The sequence below is a fragment of the Aptenodytes forsteri genome, unplaced genomic scaffold, assembly GCF_000699145.1.
Source record: "Aptenodytes forsteri isolate BGI_AS27 unplaced genomic scaffold, ASM69914v1 Scaffold73, whole genome shotgun sequence".
In the NCBI taxonomy this organism is placed as follows: Eukaryota; Metazoa; Chordata; class Aves; order Sphenisciformes; family Spheniscidae; genus Aptenodytes; species Aptenodytes forsteri.
In genome coordinates, this window is record NW_008796215.1 from 1934510 (window position 1) to 1945614 (window position 11105).

An 11105-nucleotide genomic window follows, 5' to 3' on the forward strand; every position below is an offset into this window, starting at 1 on the left:
TCCATCACCTGTTCTGATTAGACAGTTGATTGCAAGATAATCCCCTGAATATTTCATGCAGGAATGACAGTGCAGCATCCAGGCAGTAAGGTAACTTGAGTAGTTGAGATAGAGCCTTATAAAAAGGTTTTGCACTTACCTCCTACCTGGAAGCACTGTGAGGCTTTGCAGATATAAAGACACTCTTCCCCACAGAAACCACCTCCAAAAGAGTCTTAATCCTTGAATAACACTTTTTTTGGACAGAGCTGGCTCTGTTGTAGAGCCCTGGTTTTGCATTAGGTTTTTTTTTTTCCTCTCCTCCACTCCCTCTCCACTGCCTTCTGGGAAGTTAGGACAAAATATGCCTGTTGTTACGTTGCTTGTTGAGGCATTATGGAGCATGAAGACAAGATGCTGAGGTTCCAGCAGAGAATTGTCATGGCCTCTCAGGTCATGGGAGTTTTGCCTTTTTCCCTCTCTTTCCTCCATGTTGGTAATCACCAAAACAGAAGGTCTCGCTAATTAGCTTCAGTTTGTGGTTTGCTTAAAGCAGGATCAAGCCAGGATGGAAATAGCTGCTAGTGCTGTTCACTACTTAAGCCAGTGCAGAAGCAGATTGTGCACACGATCAGCGTAGGCACATCCTATTCTCACTGACGCAACTTCCAGCCAAACCTCCAGGCAACATGGAAACACACACACCCGGTAAGTTTATTCTCTGCTTCATTGTTAATTGCTGCCTATGAAGTTGAATAGGTGGAAAGGGGGTGGGGAACAGAGAAAGGAATACTTTGAAAGGACTGCTGTGTCTTCTTTCAGGACATTTAAAAAAAAAAAGAAAAATCTGTGGCCCAGGTTACATACAGACAGTTCAGAGATAAAACATGCAAAGTTATTTCTTCCCAAGCCTCAGGAGTGCAGCTGTGGGTTAGTGTTGTGATCCATGTGGAAAAGACAATCACTAGGCAAATGCCTTGTGCTGGACTTCTGCTGTTTCCATCTGCATTTGCCTTATTGCAATACAACTGGGGGGGCGAGCAATATTCTTTTTCAGAAGACAATGTGCAGCAGTGAGCTTTCAGCTCCCATATGCAAGGAACAAATCTGCTCAGCGCATAAAACCTTCTGTGTTCGAGTTCCCAGTGTACAAGTTTAGAATAACGTTCAGTGCTAATACTGTGCCACTATTACTGCTCCAGTCAAGAGCTCTGCGGTTGCTTCCACGTTATCTAATTTTTACTAGGGCTGTAGCTCTGCTGTGAACTCCAAACTATCATGCAGCTCACTGAATCCTGCTATTTCTGTGCTCTCCCATCCAGCCCCCTTCCTAAAATTATTTGCATAGCAGACCACAGTATGCAAAGAGCCATTAGATTTAATGGCTACTGCTAATCTTTGTTGAATTATTCCAGTGTCCTTTTTCTATCCCTGATCCTTCACTGTTGGAGTTAGTCCTGATATATACTTTATGTTGGAAAAATCAGGTACTTTCTGTAATCTTTACGTTTAGACTAGGATTAAAAAACAAAAAAACAAACAAAAAAAAAAAACAAAAAAAGGAGGGGAGTCTGTGGAGTTATACACACAGTTGTATTATACAGATACAACTCCATTAAGTCTTCAGTTAATGCAGCCATTCATAAGGCAGCTCAGGTTTTTGTTTTATACTGTGTAGTTCCCACATCTATCTCCACAGGTCTACTCTGTTTCCTTCATTCTTGACCATTCTGGTTCATAGTCTTCCACCCTTTAAGAGACTCTCTGGCTGATGGCATGTGCCAGAGGTGAGTGAGTATCTCCGATAACTCAGGTACATTCTTCCTGCTCCTAATGCCGGAGGCGAGGGCTCCTGTGTACAAGGGTCTACCAGCAGAGCACAACCACAGGTTTTTACACTTGTGTCTGTGACCAGAGCTATTCACCAGTGCCCCTGTACTTGGCACTGGTGAGGCCACACCTCGAATACTGTGTTCAGTTTTGGGCCCCTCGCTACAAGAAGGACATTGAGGTGTTAGAGCGTGTCCAGAGAAGGGCAACGAGGCTGGTGAAGGGTCTGGAGAACAAGTCTTATGAGGAGCGGCTGAGGGAACTGGGGTTGTTTAGCCTGGAGAAAAGGAGGCTCAGGGGAGACCTCATCGCTCTCTACAACTCCCTGAAAGGAGGTTGTAGTGAGGTGGGTGTCGGTCTCTTCTCCCAAGTAACAAGCGATAGGACAAGAGGAAATGGCCTCAAGTTGCGCCAGGGGAAGTTTAGATTGGATGTGAGGAAAAAATTCTTTACTGAAAGAGTGGTTAAACATTAGAACAGGCTGCCCAGGGAAGTGGTTGAGTCCCCATCCCTGGAGGTATTTAAAAGACGTGTCGATGAGGCGCTTAGGGACATGGTTTAGTGGGCATGGTGGTGTTGGGTTGACGGTTGGACTCGATGATCTTAGAGGTCTCTTCCAACTTTAATGATTCTATGATTCTATTCAGGCCAGTCAAAGCCAGCAAGGAGCCATGCTCGCCCTTGCCTGCTCCTGTCTGTCTGAGGTGCTGCAATGCTGTTTCTGGCAGCAGTTCAGGGACAGGCTGTCAGGGCCCAGAGCCCATCGCCCTGTCTAGGTGTTTAGTTGGTCATGTTAAAGAGTTTAGCTGGCTGAGTCCAAGGCCAGCTCCTTCGCTGACCAGAGCTGTTGTGAAGAAAGCTGGAAGTGAACTGCCCTCCTTTCCTTTGGGAACTGCTTTTAAGCTGAGGCTTTATGGCTCGCCCCTGCCCTGCACTACATTGCAGCTGAGCAGCTGCTACACCTGTGCCCGGTCTCAGACCATCGCTGGTTTGGCCCTGACCCAGACGCAGCGGCTCTGCTTCCCAGCTTGACCTCAAACCTACCTTGGCACTGCCGTATTGCTGGGGGATCACTGAGCTGCGTCCGATCCTGATAACTGTCTCCAGCCCTGATCCTGACCTAGACTTGCTGTTCTACATCTGGGCTCCCTGTCAGCAGGGTCACTCACCGCTCAGCTCTATCATGCTCTGCTTCAGGCTTAGTAGGGCACTAAACCTTCTCCCGGGGAGCAGACGGCCACAGGCTTCCTTCTCCCTAAAATGACTGTATGAGGATTGTTATTATCCTTTGTGCCAGTAACTCTTACTTTAAAGAATCAGTGAATATGCATTCACACAAAGGGCCAGAGGGTTACGGACAAGTCACTCTGTTGACTGCATATTAACAGCTTCCTGAATCATTATAGTCTCGAAGTGCATGGCGATATGGGAAGAGGCTCACCTTGTGCGAGAATTACTTCTTGTGCACAGCTCCACCAAACGCAACACAGCTACAGCAGTGTGATTTCCTCCACTGTGTCTCCAAGACTACCATTAGTGCCTTTTAAGAATCATAGGAATTAAAGACAGACAAGGCTTTTTGGATTGTCTCTAATGTTCTCTAATGCAGCACGGTACAAATTAAAGCAAATTTCAGATTAGAGGGTATGAAGCCTGCCATGGAGAGGGGGAACTTAGAGGGAGCTTCTGGGAAATGGAAGTACAGGTGTGGCTTGGAGGAAGTAACAAGGATTAAGACAAGATCAGAGATGGAACAGTCCTGCTAAGGCTTAAGGTAGGCAGCACAGCCCCACACAATTCCCTGTGTGGAATTCCCATCTTCATCATGTTGTCCCAGCCATATGCCCTGGGCCAGCAGACCTCCTGGGGAATGAAACTGGGCATGCAACCAAGGGGAGAAGAAGTGGAGCTAGAAGCAGAAAACATCATTTTTCAAGGTTTGCCACTTCCTACCTGTTCCCCCACAGCTGAGTTTCCACCAAGAGACACGAGATCCAAATTTGCAGCCTGCGGTTTGAGTGCTCATACCTCTCAGACTGCAGATGGGAAGGGCAAAACCACCTATCAAGAAGTCCTGGCTAATACCTTTGACAGCATGGGTGCATCTGCCTCTCTGGACCCCGTTCCAACATTCAGTTTGAAATGCCACATCCTGAGCCTCCGGGACACTCAGCAAAGAGAATCTCTTGGGTAGTAATCAGTATCTCAGTTGTGTCCCTTTACATTTGGCTGCACATAACACCGTTTCCCCTTTCCTTCCCAGCCTCCCAAATATGATCAGAGAAGATTTATAGAGAGAACTGTCTAATGCTGAGTTTAGTTATGGGACTGATTTTAGTAGAAGCTAAGTAGTAGGGGACTAAACATCTAAATAGTTCTTAAACCATCCTGAAGAAAGAAATACCAGATATTGGAAGTTTAATGGTTGAACTCTATTCTTCTTTTATTCACATAAGGAGTTTGAGAACACTGCACTATTCTAAATTATCTTTAGTGAAACCTACTGGACATTTTCCTTCAAGTAATACTGAATAAAGAATGGGTTCCCCATGTAAAAATTTATTCCTAGACATTTCCTCTGGTGGCCTGTTTCCTTTAAGCTTGACCAAGGCTTATTTAATTAACATGCATTCCCTTGTGTCTGAAACTCTGTTAATTGAAATACTAAATAATAAGCGGTATTTTGAAGAGACAAGGGGTGGCAGCTTAAAAAAGAAAACTGCAGTGTGATTAAAATACTTGCATACTTATACAGGCGTGACTGGCTGTACTGAAATCAGCAACTCTAGATGTGCATGTTTGGAACTGAGAAGTCATTAGCTTAGTGGGGACCTAAAGAACACACGTATAACCATGGTACATCTTTTTATATCTATCTATCTATCTATCTATCTCCTTTAAACTCAAATGGTTTAAGTTAAGCTACATAGAAACAGTAAATTCAAGTAGTTCTTTTTCAAACCTACTTGGAGGGTGGAAGGAATAACAAGTTTGCCAAACGATGCTCCTAAATCGCAGATGTTTTGAACAGCCTTGCAGAGGAGTCTGTGTGAGTACAGGTATACTTCTGACTGTGGTGTCTTCCAGAAATGCAGCCCATTTCTGATACTTAACTGGAAAGAGAGGAAGATAAATGAAAGCAGGCCGGTGTCTGTGCCCTGGGTGGCCAAACCATTTACAATGTATTCTGCAAGTGGTTGTGCCTATGATAATCTGACCATCTGGACCACTCAGATCAGGTAATTGGCTGTTAGTCAGGATTTAATACAGAGCTCCTAATTAGGTAGACTCCCTTAATGCATATTTCATAAGCAGTATGGTCCTTTAATACACCCTCTCAGTCCTTCCACTTTTGGCAGTATGTGCAGCTTCTTCATCATTGCACTTTAGACAAGGAATTGGAAACTCAAATGGTGAGGTCAATTGATGCACACGTAGCCAACCCTTGAGTTTACTAAAAGCCGAAGCAAAGGAGTACAGAGAGATTGAGAGAGCAAGTAGATGATTACTGGCTGTGAATTGGCGCTGGAACTAGAGCTGGTCACTGATCTCTGTCCTGGAGGTACCTTGTCCTTGGAAGCCACTTACATCTTAAAGAAGTTTGACTGGAGCATTGGCTCCTAGGCTATTTTTCTTGAATGGGTGTAATTCTTGAACATTTGCTTTCCAGGTTGAATTCAAGATTCACTCTACTGCTGTTCTCTGGGGATATATACACACACACACGTACCATAGCTGTGCATGTATAAAAATTTATATATATATATATATGCACATACATACACACACACACACAGCTTGTTTCTATTGATACTAATTCCTCTAGAATATTTACAGAATGAGAACATGTAAGGCCAGATGTCGTAAAGGCTTACAGGGTAGAATGAGGTCAGGCAGCATCTGAAGCAGAAGCCCCTAAGGCGCTGCAGTACCACAGGCAAGCACTGTCAAATGTGGAACTCATTCAGAACAAAACATTTTGGTTGTCGGTTTGATTTGGGAAGATGAAAAGCTTTTGGGAGAACAGGAGTCTTCCAAATCCAGACATGGAAATTGCGTTTCCATCTAAAAACTTATTCTGACTGGAAGTCCCTGACTGCCTCACCTGCTTACCAGTGTTAATCTCAGGTTCATGACACAGTTTCTGAAGGTTGGGAAGCATAATGGAAATGAAATAATTTTATTACAAATGAACTGCACATTTTTTTTCCTAGGCCCAGTTAAAAGGACTGGGAAGAAAAAAAATGGTCTTTAACTGACTGTGCAAAGGTCTTGTGAGATATCCCAGGCTCTGTCTGAAAATACTGGAGAAACACTGTGTGTAGCCTTTGGGAACGAAACCTTCACTTATTAATTATTTTTCTTGGAGATTCCCTTGTGGCATCATTATGTGCTTCATTAAAGTAAACCAAGTGCAAGCCTCCTTGAGAAATCAGAAAAGGAAGACTGGTGATTCAATCTACGGTACTGTTCAAGTGCTGCAGGACCCTAATTTATTATTGATAGGAAACATAAGAATAATCATAACATTTAGGGGTAAGGTCTGTGCATTTCCTTCGTTAGCATTTTACTGGCTCCTCTCTTAGCACAATTGTGGGTAAGTAGATTCAGCTACTGTACAGTAGTACAGTACATTCAGTAGATGCCCTGTGTAGAGGGCATAGAAGATTAGCAGTAGGACACAATGTCTGCCTTAGACTGGGGGGGGGCACAGAATTAAATAAGGGGGAAATATGACTTCCAGATTTTAGCAATACACACACACACACCCCCCCCCCAAAAAAAAAAAAAAAAAAAAAAAAAAAAAAAAAAAAAAAAAAAAAAAAAAAAAAAAAAAAAAAAAAAAGAGAGAGAGACAAAGTTGAGAGAGAGACAAAGTTTTGCTATCATGGTCTATAAGAATGGATCATTTTAGATTTTCCTTAAATTATTTCAAGATGATCACTGCACAACTCTATAGGTTTCCTGCATACAGCCACCTCCTTCAGTGCTCTGTCTTTTGAGACGCAATGCAAGGTATTTCTGCCACAAGTTGGCTGTTTCAGCAATGTGGGAAAAACACTCTTCAGTCATATGAACATTAAGAAGAGACACAGCCGTTCTTGCCTTCCCTCTTCCCCTGCCTCTATCACCATGAGGAAAGTGTGGAGGAAACTGCTCAAATTTTCCAGTGCTTTCTTATGGCAGAGAAGGGTGAAATTGCTTTCTCATAACACAGTGCAGCAAATCTCATAGGGTGGTGTCTCCCAGACCGGAAAGTAACTATACTATGCTGTTGAAGCTTCTTGTTTCCTTAGAAGGTGAAGGTAGGGGAAAAGAACTGCAGCATTACTAGGATTGCCAAGTAAGAAGGCAAGAAGAGATACTATGGATGTACTGTCTCCCTGGATATATGGGAGCTGATGAATGTTCCAGTTATTTCTCCTTCCTGGGGAAGACAAAAGTCCTGGCTGGAGAGGCATAGTGCTTTGTCTCTTCAGTGGTAGCGGGGTTAACTATGTGGGCAGGTGGGTCTGCTACGCCTATGTCTTCTCTCTGGTAGAAAACACTAATGCTTGAAGGACCAAGCCATAGTTTTTCACCCCAATAAGCTTCTAAAGAAACTATAGGTAAAGATCAATCAACCCCATTTCAGTTATGGCACCACTAGAGGGGGGAAGAGCATGAAACATTTGTATGTATGTCAAAAGAGTTTCTGTACCCATTACTTTTTATCATAATTTTTTTCACTGTGCTACTGCCTGTATGGGATTGACTTTCTGCATTTCCTACCTGTGACCAAGCATTCTTCTCATATTCTGTTGTTGCTGTACACTGCGCTATGGCAGGTATATAGCTAACCAATGGTGTTGGTGGTGAACAGGGGATGGCATGTAACTCCTCATCCCCTCCATTATGCTGCATTGTGCCCATGTAATTTGTCAATACGAGGGATGGCGATATAACTAAACGGTTCAAGACCTTAGTCCCTCAAGCCAAAACATGTAGGCATAAACTTAGATGTACTTTATGAGAATTTCACACCATTACATGTGCAAGAGTTAAGAGCTCTTAGTGGACAATGAGTGTTAGCCAGAAGTTTCTATCTGTACCTGATCCCACTAGATTTGGTCACATGACACTAGAACTGAAACAAAGTCCATTTCAGGCCTAGTTGTAAGCCATAAGCAAACGTGACTCAGTTTGTCTGTGGTGATTTTGCTTCCATCTGGCATGAATGCTGCACCCAGAGAACCACGGCGCAGTCACTTAAGACACACAACGTGCTCACGTCCTGGGGGCCGTTGCTTAGCTAGCTGCAAAGCACAGACTTTCCAGCTCCTAACCTCACGACTGAAGTGCAGGAGTACAAATGCTATTGACCAACCAGGGTAGTGCCGGGCTAAGTGCAGTGTTGTATTGTTGTTCCCCCTCCCCCAGCAGTTCACACAGGAAAGTACCTGCTGTTCCTCTGCAGTTGTATGCGCCCCTCTCCATTTACTGAAGTGCAGCACCTGAAGTTGAATAGCGTCTAGGAACTACAGTATTTCCAATTACTTTAGGAAACTAACTGCACAAAACCTGCTTTATATAACAATAACTCTCTCTCTCATTCTCAGACTTTCCTCTAGCCTCCTCACACCCAACTCTGAACAGACAGAAGACAGAAAAATCAGCAAGTGACTCTTTTTCAGCGTACAACAGCAAATACCTCACAGTTCCTCAAAACCTGACTTCCTTGCACAGCAGGGGGGTCAATGGAGCTTTTGAAGCACCAATATATACGGAGTCCTTCAGCAGTTCTGTAAGTAGGATTTAATGTTCATTGACTTACCTCTAATGCCTTTGAGATGAGGAAGAGGCTTGAAGCAGGGTGAGCAGAGCATGGTACACTCCTCCTGTGTGTTAGGCAAATCCACACTGTACTGGGAAAAGTGACTATGGAAGTAAACTGATGCTACAGCCTTAAGTAGTTCAGTAGGCTCTCTTAGTGTACACCAAGAACTAATTGCTACTCTAGTAGTCTCACCAAGCTTTCCTTAATTATTTACTTTAGCCAAAATCCTTCAGAGCAGGAATAGGGGGGTTGCTGTTACTCCTAGTGTAGGAAAAGATCTGCAAGTTGATGACTAAATTGGCTATCCCTGTGCAAACCCTGGGCCAGTACATGCCCAGGTGTTAGTGTGGGTTGGGAGGTGGAAGTGTAGTGTGGCTGCAGTCTTCAGAGCAGAGCTGTTGTTAGAGGAGAGACCCCTTGGGATATGTTTGTAGTGATATGTTGGCTATTAGAGGACTACAATAAAATTGTCACGAAATGGCGATCCTACCTTCCTGTTTTCTTATTGCTTGGTGCACTGGCTACTTGTCTTGGAAATGTCAAGAAGCAATGAATGTGGGACTGAAGATGGTAATTTAAATCACTGATTCTGGCTTTTACGATGGTTGTGAGAGGGCAGGAGAGAAAGATCTTGATAGTTCCTTCAGGGATGTTTTGCAAATTGCAACTTATTTGTGTTCCTCCCTGATAAGGTCTTCTTGTGCCAAAATGTCACATGGTGAGGAAAGCTGTGCAAATTTAGGGCCAGAAAATGTCCTTACTGAAATCTGTGGGAATTTTGATTTGTTTTCTGTGCAATAGACACCCATAATAATGGGGATGCCACTTTGCTGCCAAGAGTGAGGAAAAGAGTCAACAGAGAGGAAGGGAGAGAGAGGCATTGTTTTATCTCCTCATCCTTTTATTCTGTGTAACTCCAGCAACATCAAATGTTGCTATGGTGCTCTCTCAGGTGGCTGGGATGTGGCAGCTGGCTACACACAGGTAATAAACAGGAAAACCTCTTAGTGACTTTTCATGTTCTCCAGCCTCCTTGTTCCCTCTGCCACATTTTGTTTGTGCTTCTGATTTCTGCCCACACTTGCCAGTAAGGGAGGAGAGGATGCTTAGAGCTCATCTTCTCTAGAGTCAGCTAGTCCATTGCATTGTGCTAGTGGCCTGGCAGTGGTGACATCATTACTTCTGCGCTGTATAGTGTGAAACTCTCTGGAAGGGAGACTAGAAATCTGCAACAGGTTTTTCTTCACTGTGGCAGAGATGGATCCAGGAGGTTTGCATGGACTGCCTGTGAGTACTACATGAAAATGTATCTAACTAGGAAATGGGGAATTGCAATAAAATGCTATCTTCCAAGCAGTTTTATATTCTGCCAGAATGTAGTGCTGAGTGTAAGTTTAGATATGCCTAAAGGGACTATATATACAATTTACACATAAAGTGTGTGATAAGTGAAATGTGCAGAACAGATTATTTGGTGATAATTTCGTGAAAGAATGAAGGGTGTAGTATGCATATAAAACCAAGATTTATTTAGTGATATGGTGACTGAAAGCTACTTTGTGGGAAACTAAGTGAAGCAAAGCAATGAAAAACAAGAATCTGGGAGATGTTGGGGTATATAATAATATGCACATTTATACAATACCTTCAAATATTCATGTTGTGTTAACAAATGAGAAAATTGCCATACAGCATGCTTGGTTAACTTTGCATTCAGGACTACCAGTGCATGTAATGGAAGGGGGGGCAGGGAAAGAAAGACATCTCTAACTGGTACCTGTCAAGATTTTGCTTGTCTAGCCACCTATGGGAACATAAATGTCTGGAATTAGGTTATGGACTGATTGCTTTGGATCATGTTGGCCCTACTTGTTTGCTTGTATGTTGTTCCCCAGTCATTGGAGGGCTGATGTCACTGTAATGAATGACATTGTAGAGAGCTCCGTGAAGGGTTTTAAACTACAGCATTGAGCTGGAAATGGTGGTTGGTAACAGTTTTGGAAAACATATGGGCTATCTTAGTGAATGAGAAGTGAAAGTGAATGCCTTACATTTGGTATCAGAGTTCAACATGGGTGCTGCAGAATTGCTGTCCAGGCTGGGCGCGATGGCAGGGGTTAGTACAGGAGCAGCTTCACCCCAGAAGGGTTTGGAGGGTGGAGATGAGAAGGCAGGGATGGTCTGAGGGGGTGGCTGAGTGCAACATAGGCAATTTGAATTATTTTAGTCATTGATTTCCTTTTGCAGCGTTACTGGTCAGTCACATAGTCTTTTCATAATACGTTAAAATACAGGTCAACTAGCATTCTGTCCTGGTTTCAGCTGGGATAGAGTTAATTTTCTTCCTAGTAGCTGGTACAGTGCTGTGTTTTGGATTTAGGATAAGAATAATGTTGATAACACACAAATGTTTTAGTTGTTGCTGAGCAGTGCTTACACTAAGTCAAGGACTTTTCAGCTTCTCACACTGCCCTGCCAG

At 43.5% G+C, this 11105-nt stretch overlaps 1 protein-coding gene across 1 annotated transcript in view; it reads left to right on the forward strand.

Annotated features, from left to right (window-relative positions):
• Window positions 1–668: 668 nt before the first annotated feature.
• ANO2 (anoctamin 2) overlaps window positions 669–11105 on the forward strand; it is a 217381-nt gene continuing 206944 nt past the window's right edge. The window contains exons 1-2 of the mRNA XM_019474448.1: window positions 669–687; window positions 8409–8593. Of these exons, the coding sequence (XP_019329993.1) occupies window positions 669–687; window positions 8409–8593 (204 nt within the window). The remainder of the gene's footprint in view (window positions 688–8408; window positions 8594–11105) is intronic.